At 38.8% G+C, this 21,043-nt stretch overlaps 2 protein-coding genes across 4 annotated transcripts in view; both read right to left on the reverse strand.

The window, feature by feature from the left end:
- The window catches only part of slc6a7 (solute carrier family 6 member 7), a 666,512-nt gene that overhangs the window by 278,969 nt on the left and 366,500 nt on the right, over positions 1-21,043 (reverse strand). The window lies entirely within an intron of this gene.
- Positions 6,788-21,043, reverse strand: part of LOC114651031 (ATP-binding cassette sub-family G member 1-like) — a 64,015-nt gene continuing 49,759 nt past the window's right edge. The window contains exons 13-15 of one of the 3 annotated variants that reach the window (XM_051926484.1): positions 15,006-15,164; positions 13,769-13,887; positions 6,788-7,121 (exon numbers count right to left, since the gene is read on the reverse strand). In XM_051926484.1, the coding sequence (XP_051782444.1) occupies positions 6,893-7,121; positions 13,769-13,887; positions 15,006-15,164 (507 nt within the window). In that variant the 3' untranslated portion in view covers positions 6,788-6,892. The remainder of the gene's footprint in view (positions 7,122-13,768; positions 13,888-15,005; positions 15,165-21,043) is intronic. The other 2 variants (XM_051926486.1, XM_051926485.1) reach the window with 2 other exon arrangements.

Raw genomic sequence — 21,043 nt, forward strand, 5'->3', positions numbered from 1 at the left:
TATGAGTTAAAGAACTGTATTCCAAAATATACATAAATTAAAGAATATAATAAACTTATTAAACATGTCTTAAAAGTACTTCCAAAAATGCCATTTCCTTTACTGTAAACCTATGCAATCATACCCAAATAAAACGGTCAAAAAACTGTTGCCCCATGTCCTGCTCAACAGCAATCTACTCACCCATCGCCTTTTACAGAATTAAAGCTAGAGGCAGGACAGATTAATGGAGCACCTACTTATTGTACACAAAGGCATAGCTAATCAACCCAAACGTATACTTTAATACAGGCATTGTATTATTTTACAAATGGCTCTTACAATATGTAAAACAGCAGCCCACTGACTAATCAAAGGAGTTACAAGTTTGACAAAAGAGAATGAGTACCTGCTTATGTAAACTAACCTCTGCTGGGTCCAAAACCAGCACAATGCTTACAACATAAAATAAAGAAAGTCAAGCAGAAAAATGAAATTCCAAAATACAAAGAACAATGCCTGCTTTCATGTATCTCTCAAATGTTGTAAGTCACCTTGCATAAAGGCATCAACCAAATTATAATCATTTTACAGGAGCTATACTTGATCCATGCCATTAGGTTTAGGTTTAGTTTTCTTCATTTAGTCATGTTTACACAGGAAAAATTATGTAAGATAGCTAACCAAACATTACAAAATGAAAAAATTAAAAATGACCAAATGCACAAAGTTAACATAAAAACTCCTAGTTCTGATACCTGACCCATACAAGTCAACTGGACCTTCTGTGTTCCACGGACTGTAATGTCATTTTGTAGTTCTGGTCCAGCTATACAGGGTAGTGTAACAAACCTCCCTACCAAAAGACCCAAACTGTACGGCTATATTGCCACCACTGCCACAATTATTCTTGGCACACTGCACATCGGTCCTATAACATTGCTAGGCTGAGACCCTGAGAGCCTCAAAAATTATAATCCAATTCTACATGTACAGTATACACCTGCAAACCTATTATCATCTGATGGCAAAAATGTTTGAGTTGTTTTCAGTTCATCTACCTAAAAGGGTGAATCAACTATGTGACTGGACGCCCTCCTGGTTTAACAGCTGACACAACTGTCTCCAACGAAACTAGCTGATGACCACTAAAGTTCTGTGCCAAACAAAATCTAAAAACTTGGAAACCTAGTAATGCCACCAGTCCTCAGAATGAGTTTTTTTCAGCAAAATCATCTAGCTTCCAGCATCAGAAACTTCTCAAAACCCTCAAAGACTTCAGACACATGTACACAGCTGTTGATCTAATACAGTAGTTAGTGGGTCTGTGATAAAGTACCTCTGACCAAGAAAAATTCTAAATTCCATGTTTTAATGCAAAATGGAAACAACAAAGTTTATTATATATATTTTTTGATTTTATTAAAATCAAATAACATTCCATACAAATAACTCAAGTTTTACAAAAATAGTTTTGCAAACAAATCAACCCTCACCCCTGAGAAAGACAGCTAGGCCAGCAGAGTAAATCTTTAAGCTAGTAAAAATAAGTAAATAAATGAATAAAGATAAATGGGGTAAAAGAGGGGAGAGAACCTGCTTCCTCAATTTAAATGCGTATTCTAAAATGTTATTGATTAGATCCTGCCAGGTTTTGAAAAAGTTCTGCACAGATCCTCTAAGTACGAATTTGATTTTTTCCAGTTTCAAATAATATAAAACATCAGTTACCCACTGAGTTAGAATAGGAGAGTCAGGATTCTTCCAGTTGAGCAGGATAAGTCTACGTGCCAGTGGTGTAGTAAAGGCAATCACAGTTTGTTTGTTCTTCTCCACTTTAAGTCCATCTGGAAGTACACCAAACACAGCTGTTAATAGGTTAGGAGGGATTGTGACACCGAGGCTCTCTGATTGGCATTTGAAGATTTTGGTCCAGAATGATGTTAATTTGATGCCTACCTAAAACATATGTCGCAGCGAGGCTGGAACTCGATTGCAGCGTTCGCAAGTTAGATCTTGCCATGGTAACATTTTGGACAATTTTAAGTGAGACAGATGTGCTCGATATATAATTTTTAGTTGAATAATTGCATGCTTTGCACATATGGAGCGCGAGTGAATTCTGTGCATTGCTACCTTCCACTCCTTTTCTGAGATGTTGAGTGAGAGATCCTTTTCCCATTGTCCTCTTGGATCTTTCAAAGGGAGGGACTGTAAAATAATTTTATATATTACGGAAATGCTGTCCGAGTCCTCGAGATTGATCAATATTTTTTCCGGTATAGAGGTAGGTGGGAGGTGAGAAAAATCGGGCAGGTTCTGTTTAACAAAGTTTCTAATTTGAAGGAAGTGAAAGAAATGTGTTGCTGGAAAGTTAAATTTGGAGTGTAATTATTCGTAGGATGCAAAGGCGTTGTCTATGTACAGATCTCTAAGTGATTTAATCCCAAATTGTACAACAAATATTATCAAAAATGTCCATGAAAAAATCTCTCTAAAAACTCCTTTTTCACATAACCTACACATCAAGTCATCCAGTCGTATGCTCACAATGCCCCAAACACACGTTTTTACTATAAACTTTTGTTAAATAAATCACTTCCTTGACACGTTCTCATAAACAAAACTGGAACGGACTCAGAAGCACCACCCCACCTTTGGTAAGGGGGCCTCCCCAGTACCAGCTTATTCATTGGCTAAAATTACGCTTCAAATGACATTGACATTGCAAAGCTAAGAGAGACACAACTAACATTATAAGAAAAACAAGTTAAAATATCATCAGAAAGAGAAACTGCCTCATCCTTGTGCATATCTGAGATACCTCAACAAGCAGAAGGATTAGAGTTAGGGTATGATGGACCCATGCAGTTTCGCACAATGGTGTGGCTGACCACTTTGAGTACAACTGTATTGATGGCAGGCAGGTCATCAATTCACATGCTTGTTCTTACAGATTCCTTAAGAAATAAAACATTGTCAATTCCTTTTTTCATATGCAATTGGTAATAAAAAGCAAGCTAATAAGAGATGGTTGTTGCTAAGAGATGAAGCACACTGGAAAGGCAGAGCATGGAGGAGGAACTTGACACGTCAGTCTTCCGGCTTTTAGTAACTGATTAAAAACTTTGTGCCCCTTCATTTGTTTTACATAGCTAAAGTTGGGAGTTATATGGTATTCCAAATAGATACTGTTTGTGCTGATACAAGCACGATTTACCTGCAGTGGTTAGGTCTAAAAATCTCCAGCATGCACAAATTTAATTATTTTCCATCAAGGACACTGAATTTGCCAGATTAACATTGTAGTAAAATTTTAATGCAGTTTTAGTTTTCCCTCAAAGACTGAGTTGCAAGGTGGTGCACAGGGTGGAGTTTGTAGGTTCTCTATGTGTCTGCATGGATTTTTCTCAGGATATTCTGGTTTCTCAATTTCTTTTCGGGGTCCGGTAACTCTAAATTGTGTGTGCAGGAGGGTACCTTATGCCAGACTGCCATCACATAGACGGGTGATCCTAGCTTTGTACAGCGTGCAACTCCCCATAACCCTTTAGATATTGCAATTATAATCTACCCTCCAATGGATCGATTTATCTGCTTTTTCACGGATTCCAGATGATACAGGAGACAAAAAAAAATTTCAAACAGCCTTGTTGTGTAGTCTGGTTTGGTCCCTGCCTTGCACTTAAGCTGCTGTGTGACTGAGGTACAGAAAATAGATGGTGCCTATCAGCTGAAGAACCTTACGCACTAGTAAATGGCATGTGTATTTTGGATGTTGTCCAGTAGATGGCAGCAATGGATCAGAATTGATATTGGGCTACAATTAAGGCAAAAAAACTGATGGCCAGAGAAAGCAGGCATTTTCAAGAGCCGAGTTTTTAGCAAAAGTCAAGCTGATTTAATTCTGTTAGATTTAGCAATAGAAGGACGGAGAACATAACATTACTTGTTCAAAACACTGCCTTGACATGTATTATTATTTGTGCATTGTTTTGGGAATAAGCAAATGAGAGGTCAATTTTTTTAAACTTAAGTGATGTTAATTCTGGTTTTGGAACCCATTCCATTTCAGAGTCTCAGAGGCTGAAGCCTATCCGGGATTAATGCCCTGGTCAGGGTCACCAATGATCTTCTGATAACAGCAGATACTGGTTCCCCTTCTTTACTCATCCTCCTTGACCTGACAACTGCTTTTGACACAGTAGACTACAACATCCTCCTTCACCGCCTGAAATACACCATTGGACTCTCAGGAAATGGTCATAATTGGTTCACATCTTACCTGACCGGCAGAACTGAGCATGTCGCCCTGGGCAGCGCAAAATCTCATACCCACAACGTCACCTGTGGTGTCCCACAGGGCTCTGTGCTTGGCCCCATCCTTTTCACCATCTACATGCTCCCTCTTGGAAATGTCATTAGCAGACATGGTTTATCTTTCCATTGCTATGCTGATGACACTCAGCTTCACCTCAGGACTACCCCCACCTCCTCTACTGCTCCTCTGCCAATATCTACATTGACTACCTGCCTGGAGGAGATAGAGGTGTGGATGAGGCTCAGTTTTCTTCAGCTAAACAGATCCAAAACAGAAGCCATCTTAGTTGGCACATCACACCATCTCCGCTCTTCTACCATCACCAGTATCACTTTCGCTGGCCAAAACATCCCCCTTTCCACATCTGTCACCAATTTGGGTGTTAAAATGGACCCTCAACTCACCTTTGACACCAACATCAAACACCTCTGTAAGTCTTCTTTCTACCACCTCAAGAACATCGCTAAACTCTGCCCAACTCTCACCCTGGCAGATGCAGAGAAGCTCGTCCATGCCTTTGTCTCCTCCAGGCTGGATTACTGTAATGCGCTCCTCATCAAGATTCCTGGCAAGAGTATTCAGAGACTCCAGTATATTCAGAATAGCGCTGCCAGGATCCTGATGAGGGTGCGAAAGCATGACCATATCACCCCAATCCTGAAAACCCTTCACTGGCTCCCTGTCCCACTCAGAATTGAGTACAAGGTCGTTCTCCTCACCCATCAGTGCATTTATGGACATGCCCCCCTTTACTTACAGGAACTCGTTACCCCTCATACCTCCTCACGCACCCTCCGCTCTGTACACACTAACACTCTCCAAGTCCCTAGAACCAAGCTTCGCAGTATGGGTGTTAGGGCTTTGTCATCTGTGGCGCCGAGACTGTGGAACGCCCTCCCTGACTACCTGAGAGCCCCACAGTCGACTGATGTTTTTAAACAGAATCTAAAAACTCATCTTTTTAGAAAGATATTTTGTTAAGGTATAAATAGATTTTCTTGTTTTATTATTTTATTTTTACTCTGTAACACTTTGAAATTTCTGAAATAGAAAGTGCAATACAAATAAAATTTATTATTATTCTTATTATTAATGGGTATGGGGCACTGAACAATTCTGGCCAAGAAAACAAACAGTTGATGATGGCAGGCTATCACAGGGCCCTCTCATGCATACTCCCTTAAAAGGCTAATCAGACACTGCCAGCCTGCTAAACAAGTACATTTCTTGGATATGTGGGAGGAAAACTGGAATAACTGGAGGTAAAACCTATGCAGCCATGGGGACGAGGATTTGCAAACTCCACACAGACCGGGTGTGAGATTTGAACCAAGGACTGTATCAGCGATGGAACTCACTTTCATCAACCACTACATCCTAATTCTTATTTCCATTGTTAAGAACAAAGCCTCAGTATATGTATTTATTTAACCTTCAGGTGACAAAAACACTTGTTTATGTGAAAGAAGCTGCAATGTTAGTTGCTCTGTTGTATTTTGCTCAACAGATAAAACACTATTACCATTGTTTATGGACTTCCTGGGAGGATGCCCCAACAGTAGTATTTTAGTAATTGTTTCCTGCATCATGTAAATGCTTGACAGGAACCCCAAGCTGTGAAAAGTGCAGAAGTGTTGGTGACAAATCCGCCAACACTTTGCTAATATGTAGTTTTGGGGCAAAACCCCTCAACAAGCTTTATTTTGCACATCTGGTAATTTTTTGAACTCAGTAACTTCTAGCAGTTCCAGATAGGACTCAAAAGAAAGAAAAAAAAACAGGGACCCATTTTTTGATCAAGTGGAGTCCATTGTAAAATGACACTGAAATCTAGAATACCCAGTGATAAAGTAATAGCCCATTTATTTTGCTAGAAAATTCTCTTCTATTGTCTTGAGCCACTTCAGGCCTACCTGAAGAGGACTAGGAATTTGAAGTAAAAGGCCTGCTCCACCACATCATATGTTAGCTGAATTTAGCAGCTTTTTATTCATCAGATAATTTAATAAACCTGTTCAACTCCAGCCTATCCCCCCCTTAGTATCACACAGTAGGCACATGGCACCAACATATTTTTAATGATTCATTTTCCTTACTGCCTAGCCTCCCATAATCGTAATACTGAACCCACCTACTGGATAGTGCCCAAGAATATCATTGCATTGGGTATTAAACAAAAACCAACCTTGGATGGGGTGCAAGTTAACACTGATAATACTTTATTAAAAATAAAATATAACGGCTTACATGTAATTTGGTACAGTATTATCCATTATTGAAACAAACTTTATTAAACCAATGATCTTACGAAGTCATTTATTAGAAACTTACATAGCATGCATTTTCTTCTCAAAAGCTTAAGCAAAAAGAATTTCAGATTAGTTAGAAGTAAAATAATACTGTCTTATTTGAAACATTGTTTACTTGTCATATAGAACAGTAATTTTTATTACACAACTCTGCAGCCTCAAAGTCGGGCTGTATTTTAACATACTTTATAGACAGTAAGTCCATGTATACATGTTCATGTTTAGAGGTGTTCACTTACTTTCTTGAGGACAGGGCACAACATCTTTTTACATTTCTAACACTTTAGCGCTCAATTTTGATTCTGAGTTTAAGTATGATAAAAGCCACAAGGCGGAAAATAATAAAAAATACCGCCAAGATAATAAAATCTATATACACATCAGTAATTTCCACATCAAGTTCTTTCAAAATTGTTTCTGGTTTCTGAAAAAAACAAGTTTGACCTTCTGGACAGTGTAGATCTTCTCGATCAAATCCATATATGCTCAGTAGTATTCCTTCAAACCCGAACCTTGGATTAAAAAAAAAAAAACTCTTTAAATGTTGCTTAAAATGACCTCAAAATATTAAATTATCAGTCTGATTTAAATTGGGAGTAGGAGGAAGGGTGACACAATCTTCATTCAAACTAGAAGGAACCTCTGTTAAACTTCCTTACAAGCCTGCTCGAAACGTTTGCATCAGTTATGCACAACATCCGAAAGTAAGATGATATAGACTGAAACACCTCCAAGAAGGGGGGCTGCATCATGTTTGGACTTTTTATGTTTCACTGTCATTTTGTTCTTCCAGTCCCTTAAATAATACAAGTCCATAGTTTTATGCACTCAGAAAATCAAGTTCCAGATTGTGATTTTGGTTACTAGTACAGAGGACTTTGCAGATGCCATTGAAACACCAGTGTGGACAAGGAATACATTGAAATGAACCTTGTCTTTGAATTTTGTGTGTGGTTGGCCTATAAGACATTAGTTATGGCTGCATTTTCTTGCTTTCTTGTTCTGAATCGGCTATGGAATATTGGCAAATCAAAGCCATGTATTTGCTTTGGTCCCAGGATATTTTAGAGCACCACCATTTTAGTAAAGACTGACGCATTACTCCAGTTCTTAAATCCTTACACTGGCTTTCAGTTAAGTTTAGGGCAGATTTCAAAATCCACATAAAGCATTAAATGGTCGAGGTCCGGCTTACTTGTCTGAACTTATCATGACTTACAAACCAGAGCGCACATTAAGATCTCAAGACGCCGGTCTGCTTGTGATTCCAAGGATTAATAAAATAACAGTGGGAGGTCGAGCTTTTAGTTACAGGGCCCCTAAACTGTGGAATGGTCTGCCTGCTACTATATGAGATGCTCCTTCAGTCTCAGCTTTTAAATCCCAGCTGAAGACTCACTATTTCAGTTTAGCATACCCTGACTAGAGCTGCTGATTACTTGTACATACTGCATCTCTGTTGTTAGTCATTCGCACTAAAACATAAGCAACATGACAGTTATAATTTGTTACTAACCCTCACCTATTCTGTTTCTCTTCTTGGTACTCAAATGTGGCACTTGGTGCCACGGCCCACCTGCCAAGTTGTTTTGCCTGCCCAAGGTAAAGTCATCCCTGATGGAGGATCGCAGGAATCATGGGAAAGAGGGGTCCTTTCATCGGATTGGCTGGCCCAGTGCTGTTTCAGCTGTGGAATGGCCAAATGGGGGAGGCAGCTTGATGGCTGAGGTCTCCAGGACTCTAAACAAATCCAAATCATATTATGTGATATCATCTACTGTTTAATTCTGCTCCATATTTGTAATATTTTTATTTTTACTGTATACTGTATTGAGGATTTGTTCTGTTCTGTGTATTGTATTGTATTGACCCCCTTCTCTTTGACACCCACTGCACACCCAACCTACCTGGAAAGGGGTCTCTCTTTGAACTGCCTTTCCCAAGGTTTCTTCCATTTTTTCCCTACAAGGGGTTTTTTTGGGAGTTTTTCCTTGTCTTCCTAGAGAGTCAAGGCTGGGGGGGCTGTCAAGAGGCAGGGCCTGTTAAAGCCTATTGCGGCACTTCTTGTGTGATTTTGGGCTATGCAAAAATAAATTGTATTGTATTGTATTGATGCTTGTACAGTGTCTAATAAAATATATTCACCCCCTTGGAAGTTAACATTTTATTTTTTCTACAACATGTAGTCCATCCATCCATTTTCCAACCCGGATTAGTCTTTAATGTCAAATTCAAAACAGATCTCTGCAAAGTGGTTTAAATTACAAAATAAAACACTTTTCATGTAATTTACAGCAAGTATGCATCACTGTGCACTTTGATTGTGTGATGGTGCTCAAACATACACTAAGTCATGCTAACAGTCAAATCTGCTTTTCTTTATTGTAAAGGAAATGTTAATACCAGGAGTATACACAGGTAGTCATAAACATGAAGACTCTCAACTGGAAGAATTCTAGTCTATTCTCTCCATTTTCTCTTTAGTGAGAAAGTGACATTCTATATTATATCAAATTGGAAAAAAATTAATTCTCTCACAGCAACGTTTTTTTCAGATAGTTCTGAAGTAAGCATGCCAGCCCTGCACCGAAACTTTTAATTTTATTTGCTCATTTATATAAAAATATACTTTCCATGAGGCTTTTTTTATTGTATGGCTGTTTTGAGTCAGGTGAGTGGTAAGCTTGGTGGATTTCCTATGGAATACATTGTTGTATTTTTTTTTATTTGGTTGTGGTTTTCTTCTTTAAAAAGTTAAGTTCAGCATTTTTCAAATCAAAAGTAATTTCTTACCACATTAAATTGCGTTTTAAAGTGAAGCATATTTTATAAATTTTAAAAAATTGTGAGCCTGCCTGGAGTTTGCATGTTCTATCCATGTCTATGTCTGGGTGCTCCAGTTTCCCCCCAAAGTCCAGAGCCTTGCAGGTTACGTGGATTTGCAATACTAAATTGGTCCTAGTGTGTGTGTGTGTGTGTGTGTGTGTGTGTGTGTGTGTGTTCGCCTTGCAATGGACTGGCGTCCTATCCCGGGTTTGTTCCTGCCTTGTGCCCTCTGGTAGCTGGGACAGGCTCCAGCGGACCTCCACGACCCTGTCCAGGGCAAAGCAGGTTAGAAAGTGACTAGGAGCTAAATGGGTTCCAGTGTGCCATTTCTGAAGAAAAAAAAGCTTTAAAACTTTCAGAATGTATCCACTTTGAAGTTGTAAAGGATTTCTGAAACATGCTTATGTCTACAAAAGTAAACGAGAAAAAATACATCTTATCACAGATTTTTAGTAACTTATGTTTATGTGTAAAAAGCACAAGGTAGCATAGGAAATACTGAATAAATATTGAATAACTAGACATTAAGCCCGTTACAATAACGGGCGCTAGAACAGTAGTGCATAAACATTAGTAGGAACAGTCTGTGTTAAATGGCAAGGGACCTTGACCTCATTCGGTTTCTTGTCTTAATTTTTTTTTGTCAAAAATATTTTTGCAAGAAGCCTAAAGTAAAATAATAATATAAATAAAATAGAAATGTATATGACAATACAGTAAGTATAATTAATATTACATTTATCCTCTCCTCTGTGGCTGTTGATTGATGTGTTGTGTCCATTTGAAGATCCTGCCTCTCTTTATTTTAGCTTGCTGTGGCGTCTCTCCAGCAAGTACTGCGCAGTTCCCCAGCAAGTATTTTAATCTGTGCTGGCGTGCAGCTGATTATTGTATGTGTGGCGTCTCCTCAGCAATGGATTTTATGTGCGTGAAAATAAATCAACTTTTAAAAGTCATCCTATTGTAATGTAATGAAAATTTGTATATTTAGGAAAACCCCTTCAACGACTGACACTTTACACTTTACCGGGCCAAGCTTCTTAATCGCAAATCTGACATCCTCAGAGTGAAGACTTGCACAACAACAAACACTAATCCCACCTCTTTGGGGAAGCTGGTCTCCGCGTCTCAGTACCCGATTGGATTTTTCATGCCTTATGTTTTAGGTGTTACCTCATTTACCGAAGTCCGATTGGATCGGCCGCGCGATATTTTATAGGTCCCGCCCTCTCTGTCTTGTGGGACGTGTTAGGTGGCCTTTTTCCTGCTAGAGGCTGGTGACTCTGCCACTCATTCCGCTCTTCCCTGTACTTCCGCCTTGGCCGTAATATGCGTTTAATTTTCTGTCACAACAGTGGGCAATCAGCAGAGTCTCCCCAGGAACTGATGTAATGTGTGGCGTGCAGCTGATAATCGTGGCTGTGGTGTCTCTCCAGCAAGTACTGTGCAGTTCCCCAGCAAGTATTTTAATTTGTGCTGGCGTGCAGCTGATTACTGTATGTGTGGCGTCTCCCCAGCAACGGATTTTATGTGCATGGCCGTGAGTACCCAATCAGCATTCTCCCCAGCAATGATGTCCTTTATTAAAGAGTGCCCGCGCATGCGCACTTCACCAGAAGACACACACACGGACACTGGACACACACAGGGGTTTTATTAAAGAGGATGCAATAAGCAAGGACAGCTGAATTAACCATTTATGAAACTGATAGCCTGTAGAAAGAAACTGCCTGCTTGAAGGTTTCCACAACTGACATCTTATTGTTAAGTATTGAGAGTAGAGGCAATGTTGATGGGCCCTTCCTGAAGTCAACTGTCATTTTTACAGTTTTAAGCAGGGTTAGCTTCAGTCTGTTCTGACCACATCAAATTGCCATCTGCTCAACCTCCCTTCTGTATACAAACTCATCACCATTTCTGATGAATCCATCAGGTCCTTAGAGGTGCAGTCAACAGTATAGAGGGAGAAAAGTAGAGAGGAGAGCACATGCTTCCTGTGGGTACCTGTGCCGATTCTACTGAAGTTATAGGGGAGATTCTCCAATTTTGCATGTTGTTTTCTCTTTGTCAGGAAATTGGTAATCCACTGATAGGTGGAGGCAGAGACAGAAAGCTGGGAGAGTTTAGAGTAGAGGAGTTCATGAATGATTGTGTTAAACATTGAGCTGATGTCCGCAAACAGAATCCTTACATGGGCTCCTATGTTGTCAAGATACTACAGGATGTAGTGTAGTGTAGACCCATCTGCTCTGTACTTGCTATATTTCTATTGCACTACTATTATATTGTGTTGAGGATTACTTGTGTTATGTTCTGTGTATTGTATTGTATTGTATTTACCCCCTTTTTTGACCACCACTGCACACTCAACCTACCCGGAAAGGGGTCTCTCTTTGAGCTGCCTTTCCCAAGGTTTCTTCCATTTTTTTTTGGGAGCTTTTCCTTGCATTCTTAGAGAGTCGAGGCTTGGGGGCTGTCAAAAGGCAGGGCCTGTTAAAGCCCATTGTGGCACTTCTTGTGTGATTTTGGGCTATACAAAAATAAATTTTATTGTACATTGACTGCATCATCCACTGACCCATTTACTTGATCAATACTTGATAACATTTTTGGTTTGAAAAATGCAAGTATTCGTAATGTTTGAAGGCTTTTTTGCACAATGGGACCCTGGTATACATTTTTTAATTTTAAAATATACTTCACTTTAGAACACAATTTAATGTGGCAAATTAACACATACAGTACATAGCTTGTAAAGAAGTAACTGACTTTAAAAATCCTTTAAATAAATTTTAAAATAAAGACCTTTCACTTTATTTATACCAGTGCTATAATCACTTTGAAATAACATATTTCAGTCTATCTCATGTAGAGGCAGAGAGCTAGCTGTTCAATCAATAACCTCTGAATACAGTACTTAAAAAATACCTGTAATTGACACATTATACCCATCATCTATCTATTTTCATGTGAAACAACCTAACGTAACAAAAATTCAAAGATTCATGCAAATATTTTATTCATTTTTTTTCATACAATTTTCAAACCACAAAGAAGCAGGGAAAGATCAAGAGGAAGAAAAAGAAAGGATTAAAGGATTAAAAAATGTTAAAGCATAATACTGGAATACTTAACTGTTCAGTTCATGAGCCCAGGCTGACGTATTCAATACGTATAAAATATATGTTGCTAATTGCCTTAAATTCTTATGGATGTTAAACACTGAGAAGCAATAGGTGGCATACCATTTTGAGCACCATTATATGCAGTTGACCAGCAATTCTTTTTGATTAGTAAAAATAACTTAGTTTAGTATTTTTGATAATTTCAAATTTTAATTATTCAGTGCTGCAGTTTTAAATTTACTGACTTGTTCAAGATCTTCACTATTGTCATTTCCTGATAGCTTTACACAGTATTGTGGATTCCTAGGAGACACAGCTGCCACTGCCCCCCATATACTTTTCCACAGTTTATGCATCAACTATTTGTCTAGTCATACAAGTATAGATCTCTTTCTCTCAAAACAGGCTAGTGCACACTCTGAGCTAGGCAGATTTCAAGATGCAAAAGTATTAGTGAAGTGCTAAACAGCAATGCACGTTTCACTCATCATTTACTTAAAGTAAGGTTACAGTGGATAAACAGTTGCTGTTAGTATACTGTTTATTACAGAAAAACAGCATGGAGCTGCCACTGCCCTACAACTTAAGAGGCCTGACTTCTATCTTTCTAACTTGCTTGTTTTTCTTTTTTTTTTGGTTATTTTGGTCACTTCCCACATCACAAAGAAACAGTTAACTGGAGTCTATAATTGAGAATATGCATAGGTCTTTAACTAAGTGTAACTGGCAACCTGTCTGTTTGAATTCCACTTAGTGTGCTTTACATTCAGTTATCTTTGTAATGGACAGTGTGTTAATAAAGTGTATATTATAAAAGAACATATTATCTTGGATATTTACATCACTTCTCATGTTAACTTGTCTAATGTATCACCTCAGGGTTTCACACAAACTGAAAAGATAGACAAGTTCTCTCACTTCCAAAGTAACACTTTTACAGGTCTGGTCAGTTTTCTGAGAGCCAATTAACCAAAAGATCATTATATAGTGTGTCAGTAACTATTAAAAAGTGGATATGGGTAAAATGCTACTATAAAATCTAAAACAATATGCTTTTCTTATTTGCAATGTCTTCCCCATGAGGTGTGCCATGCAAGAAAATTAGTAAAGCAGCCTAGGAGTTGCCATTTGAACTTCTAAATATCAACCAGTGTCAGGAATACTTATTACTTACTTATTTAAATATCAAAGACACAGAAATTACATACTTGACATATGAAGTGTAACAGAGCCACTGAAGGTACTTGGGAATAGTACTGAATTTCACAAAGTATCCAGAAAACAGAAGAACAGGAACTGCACTTACTGGACCAGCATATGTGGATACCTAGAGTAAAACATGTCACATAAAATTAGTGTAGTGCACTGGGCAAAATCTCCGGACCACTTAGAGGAATACAATATACAAAATACAACAATATATATATTTTAAAAAGCCATTGTTTCAAAAAAGTGTATTTGTTTGTATTCTTTATTATTCTAAGTATACATCTATTATTCTCACTTATTAGGAATATTAAAATTAATTATTCTTACTAATTTTGAAATATAAGTAAAATCTGAAAAGGATGTTCAGCCAAGTATAACATGAAAAGAATAAACTAATAAAAGTATTTTGTTCACAAGAATTACTTTTTTTGAATGATTTGAAATCATTTCATTTTTTTTGTCAGGCACCTCCTCACAGGTATGAGAAAATCCCAACATATGATATGCCATACGAGTTGTCTTGATTTTTTCTCTCTAGGCCCAAAAAAATCTTCATTTTTATTCAAAATGTAGACCATACTTTGTGCAGGAAATTATGCCCTTATGATAAAGAGTAAACCAATATTGACATCTTCAGCAAAAATGATCAGAAGGACTTAAGTTATGCATGCCACATCAGTTGAACTCAGGGGTTCACCCCTAATGGAATATATGCGTCAAGCAAAACTTGGAACAAAAATGGGGATCAGGAATATAGGCATTTGGAGTATCGTTTTATTCTATTTCCAGATTGCGGATTATAAGATTTTTTATATTTAACTCTTTACTGGTGGCCCTAGCCCTCTACAGGACACTCCCAGAAGGTTGAAAATGAAAATTTTCAAAAAAAGCAAGTGAGATATCTTTTTAGTCTGTTTTAAGGTCAGTGATTGCAAATGTTTTACAAAAGTTTTGATCCTTTATTAGGGATTTAGCCCTCTATGAACCTCCATCAGAGAGTGAAAAATGACAAATTTCTATACAATCGAGAGTATTTAAAAATTTTAATTGAACTATACATTTTAATATTTCAAATATTTGACGCAACTGTCCTTGTTTATTATGTACTTCTACCTCATAACGTAAATCAGATTTCTTGAGGACACCCTGAATGAGGGTGGCTTACATGTAATTAAAATTAAGACTTTTAATATATTTAATTCAAGACTGTGGTTATGGCAGATCATAAAGTCTCACCTGTACTGAATTGGTAGCAGTCCCAATTAACAGACCCATAGACTGTGCGACTAGTGAAACCATTGATCCAATTGCACAAAAAACCACAAAGCGTTTTGGATCTGATGGTTGGGAAGTCATCCAATATACTATGGAGCAGTATATTCCTGGAAATATTGCCTAAAATATAAATTATAGAAATTTAAAAGCTATGAACAAGAAAATTCTTTCCATCTTGAAACAACAAGAAATTGCTTACTGCTGATTTCTGCCTCACAAGTATGAAAATCTTTATTCTAAGATATCTTTCTAGCTCACTGGTATGGTAAATTTAAATCATCTATTGGTCAATATAAAAAAAATAAATAAATAAAAAACAAAAAACAAAAACAAAACTTGTCTACCCAGAGTGATACAGTAGCCTTTGTTTCTGTATCACCTATTTGCATTTTATTTTCTTTTTTCAGGTACTCTGGTTTTTCCCACCCCATCTTAAAGACATGAAAGGTTAACTATCATTTGTAAACTGGCCCAGTATTACTGAAAGAGGGATTTGTGCAAGTAGTTACTGCCTTGTGCGGAATGCTGCTGGGTTAGGATCAGGCCTCCTGTTACCTTCAATTACTAGCAGAATTTCACTTTTCAGGAAAGTGGATGAATGGGTGGATGGGTGTTATTGTCTGCAAACAAAGGCCTATTTCACTCTTGGAACATGGAGATAAAATTCCAATCAAGGCCAGAAATCTGATCTTTTTCCTTTTCCTGACCCGTAGAAGTAGAAGACTCAACATGACATTTTTGTGTACATGATGTAAGGAATTTTCCATATTGGTCAATGTGTGAACAAAGGTGGAAACCTGCTGCGCCAATTAGCACATAACACGCCATGACAACCATGAAAAAATAACCATTTTCAAGAGACTTAAACATTTATGAACTAAGTCTACAAAGACCTTGACTGTTTTATAGCCCCAAAACCCTAATATGAACACACAAAGAGTCCCAGGTTCAAATACTGAGTGTTTATTCAACACAAAGCACACTTTGTAACAAAAGCACACTAATTTCTCTCTCTCTCTAAATCCGCTCACCACCACACTACCCTCCTTCAGTCGAGTGTTTGTCCATGTCATTCCAGCTCCAACCCACTTGGATAAGGGAAAGTGGTCCCTTTTATTGTGGACCTGGGAGTACTTCCGGTGCTAGGGACACTGCCCAATGGAAGTACTTCTGGGTCATACAGAACTCCCATGAATTGGGGAGTGTAACTCCCTGTAGTGGCCCCTTGCGACACCCATGAACCCCAGCAGGGCTGTGCTGCCGGACTACAACTCCTAGAATTCCCTGTTGGTTCCCAAATGATGCAGAATTGGAGGGCTGCTGCCATCTAGCACCTGGGGTAGACAGTCCTTCCCAGTCCTCTTCTTCTGTTGTGGCAAGGGAAGGTATGAACTCCATGTCTGGTTGGGACACCTGTCAAGTAAGGAACCATTTCCGTCCACCCATTAGGACTGCTTAGATCAGTTGTGACATCCTTCCCTCTCTTGGCCTTAATGTTCCCCCAGGGCCCACCGGTCCGAGTGAGGGATCTTCCTGGTTCCTGGCCAGGATGCCCATCCATCCCATGTGCCACCTACAATAATTATGCATCAGGAATGTGTCAGGAAATTGGGAGTGATGATAAGGGAAGTAAGTGAACCACAATGCAATAAAGCAAAAGAGGAAACTGTAGAACTTGGTATAGTGGGCACACGAGCAGTTGTTGAAATTAAATTTCATGCATATTTTGGGAAAAGTAAATTACATACAGAATAACCACTGCTTGAAATTGTTTTTGATTTTCCATGCACCAGAGTAATTGTTTCTTAATTGTTAATTATTTAAATACATTATGCAATAAATACATGAGCAGCACAAATGCAGTGTTCAATTATTAATGTTAATCATTGTATTTAAGACACAAAATGAATTCAGTGACTGTGGGCCTTGATTGCACCTTTTAGAACAATCTAAATGAGAACAGGCCATTGAGCCCAAAACGCTTGCCACTTAATTTTTCAAAAAAAATAAAAGTTCATAAAGCCCCACTGTCTACCACATTGCCCTTGACAAGTTTTTTACAGCTGTGTCCCTGTGTTTTTGATGAACTCATTTTAAAATAACAGTCTCGATCCACTGTATTAATTTGTTTCATATTGTTAAGCACTTCAATCATATCTTCGTTTAGTTTTCTTTTTGCTTATACTGAAAAGGGTCTGCTGTTTTAAACTTTCTTCATAATTCATCCCTTGTAGCCCTGGAATCAGCCTAGACACTCTTTTCAGGACTTTATCTAGCTCTGCTATGTTCTTTTTGTAGCCTGGAGACCCAAACTGTACACAGTACTCCAGATGAGAATCCTGCCTCCTTATCTGGAAGTGCGCAAAGGGTCCCTCATGACCTCAGAAATTTAATAGGCAATACTGACATACGTGAACAAAGAAAATGCAAATGAATTCTTAGAATAAGTAACTGAGAATTTCCCAGGTTTTGTGTGAAAGAGGCATTAACTATGTTCATATAACATAACTGACCAAACTGAACATGCTTTTTCTGCTGTAATGATTTCATTTGTGATAGCTATTCACATTATAAATAGCTTCAAAACATTTTTAATAGATTCCACAATACAAAAAAAAATTCTTACATTTGCCACCTGTGTTAATTAACCCTCAAAAATGGCATCATTTTTGAAGTTGGATGTTTATAAAGAAAAAAGGCAACTAGACTAACTAGAACAACATACAGGTAGTCCCCAGGTTACGGACATCCAACCTACGACATACGAACGGGGCCGCAGCTGCGACGCATGCGCCTCAGTAACTGCTGCTCCATCATCTTCGGCCTGCGGACGCTGCAAGTGGTGGCTGGACGGATCGATTTCGCTGCTCGCGCAGTGTAGTGTCCCTTGGGTGGCTCCCGGAGGCAAGCAGTTTCACTGCCCGCCCACCACACACGGCTGCCCCATTCATTCTAGGTGCGCGGCTGGTAATGCTGCAAACGGTGATCCGGTTGTGGCTTAACGGGGCGGTGGGGGGTAGCATTGTAGTGTACCTTGGATGGCTGCGTGTTGAATGGGGGCGGTGGTGTTGCGTACGCTGCAGGCAGCATACTGTAGTGGAGGTGACTGTGAGGTGGGCTGGTGATGAACTACCCCTCGCTGCCCCCATTCATTCTCAATAGCAAGCCTGCTTGTACTGTTACACACATAGCAGGAAGTTGTCTCTTGTCAGTACAGGGTGGTCCAGATCTAATTATGCAGATCCAGATCATCTGGAAGACTTTTGATTTATGCAGGGACGATTCCAGTTCGGCGCGAAGACGATTCTTCATGTCGTCAGTTTGCACACTTCTCGATGGTCCGGGATTTTTCGGGTGATTTTCTATGTAATAAACTGAATAAGTTATAGCGTAATGAAAATTGCATAAGTAGATCTGGACCACCCTATACATCAGACGTGTTGATGACTGGTGCCTTCATCTTAACCTTTTGTCTTCACCCTTCAACAATGTATTGCATTGTCAACGGAGATCATTGGTTCAGTAAAAGTGGATAAAAAATTGATTATAACTTACAAACTTACATACAAATTCAACTTAAGTACAAACCTACCTATCTCATACGTAATCCGGGAACTGCCTGTATATGCATTGGCCAGAGCATATAATTAATTCAATTAAAATGCATAGATTAAGTGAAATTTCTAACCAGTTTAACTATAGAAAGAAAATGACATCAAAGTATGATTCGGTTCGGTTTAATCACCTTATCTTTTTTAATATATTTTTTTGCCACCCTAATGTCACACAGTCCTTAGTATGTTACAAAAACCTTGACTTCGGTGGGAAGGTGATTTGACAGAAATGACATTAGCAACAAAGTGGAATCAAACCTACGATCTTAAAGTGAAACGTAACAATCATTCATGTTCAATTCTCATTTCATAAAATCCTACTCACAGTGAAACCTTACCTGTTTGAATTACTGGAAATGTGAATTTGTCTACTACAGAATCAAACCTTCAATCTTTTTTAGAAAAGTCCAACACCTTATCCACTGAGCCAATATTGCTAAATCACTGAAAAGAGTTTTTTGACATATTTGTGTATAAATAATAAAAAATTAGTAACATTTAAAAAAATCTATGTTTGTGTACATTGGTCTCGAACCTTTGACCATTTGATTGAACGTCCAGCACGCTAACCACCTGATCAATGCTGCTCAACTGTCATATTGAAGTAATTTGACAAAACTTTAATAGTAATTAATCAAAGTGATTTTTTTTTTATTAGTTTGTCAATGCTGGTCTTGTACCTTTGACCATTTGATTGAAATTCCAACACACTAATCACTTGACCAAAACTGCTTATTTTTCACATACATGTGTGTTGGTTAAAAGCAATATATACATGTGTAATGTTAAATGTATCCATATTACTAACCGAGAATGCTAAACCGGATGATGGACGCAGGCACATCCGGCAATGGGCCGTAGCTGCAAAAAGACGTACTGCGCAGGCGCAAAAAGAGTCCGCGAGGGTCGGCTGAGGAGCCGAGAAAGGCGGATAGAAGAGGGCGAGAGAGGCGGATAAGGGGCCGCGAGAGGCGGACAAGACCACAGAAAAAAGGAGTGAGCACAGGAAAAATTGAGCAATGAGGCGCAAAGAGCACCGAAAAAAGGAAACGGCACATAAAAAAGTATTCAAACGCAAGCAAAGCACGAAACACATTGCACACGAAACTAGACCAAAAAAAAAAAGAGGCTCGCGCACAACAGCAAGGCACCCCCCCCTACAGGCACCGGACGGGACACACACCAAGAGGGGGATTCAACAAGCCCATGGAACACAAAAAAAAGAACACAAAACCACCCCACAGACCCTACAAGCGAGGGACGGGACACACACAAAGAGGGGGATTCAACAAGACACAGGAACACAAAAAGAAAGAAGACGCTCGTGCAACAACAATCCTCAACAACCCACCCCCCCCACCCAGATCCATAAGAAGTCACAGCCAAAGCCACATATTCTAAAGTGAACGTCAGCACCTTCACACTAGACAGCATAGGTGTCAGCATTGGTGGATCTCCTTACAATAAAGCACTATTAACCGTTCAACTGCAGAAAAGGAAACATATTGAAACAAGTCATGAATACACGGTCACGGGTACAAAACGAAAAGGAAAGGATAACAGGAACAAACACACGAAAACGAAAGAAACAACAAAATAGACGGCTATGCAGCATAGGTGGATCTCATTACAATAAGGCACTATTAACCGTTCAACCGCAGAAAAGGCTCCATATTAACAGTGAGTGCAATACTTCTTATTACTTATCAATATTTCTAAAAGAAAAAATGTCTCGACTCCAAAAACGCAAAGCTCAACTAAAGCTTCTAACTAACGATGTACCTAAAAGTAAAAACTTTATGAACTGCGTTAGATCCTACAATAGTTCATTTGCTTTTAGTAAATATCAGGCCACCAAAAGGCAATGGCCCATACTGCTTTCCCATATGTGCACAAATACTGCATCGCATTGGAACAGTGCACCCTGAAACAAATCAACAACGCAAATATACCTCCCGTCTCAGACATACGTTAACGGCAAGGAAGGCTACAACGGGCGTCTCACACAGCACAGGCAAATCGATTACAGCTCCAAAACAACACGTCCCAAATACTACATATGCAACAACGCGCCTCTCAAACGGCACAAGCAAAACATACCCCGGAAAAATTCATTCGGATTAATGAATGTCATTTGCAATCATTGTCATTCAGTTCACTTCCCTGAAGAAACAACTGGCAATACAAGTAATACATTTACACGTTGTTGTCAAAAGGGTCAAATTAGACTGCCTTCTTTACATTCATATACTGAATACCTACAGAAGATTCTAACTGACGATGTACCTGAAAGTGAAATCTTTATCAACTGCATTAGATCCTACAAATCGGTATCCACTATGAACATTAACGGTGGCACTGCACGTGACATCCGTCTTCAAAAAA

This window comes from Erpetoichthys calabaricus, chromosome 4 (genome assembly GCF_900747795.2).
Source record: "Erpetoichthys calabaricus chromosome 4, fErpCal1.3, whole genome shotgun sequence".
Lineage (NCBI taxonomy): Eukaryota > Metazoa > Chordata > Cladistia > Polypteriformes > Polypteridae > Erpetoichthys > Erpetoichthys calabaricus.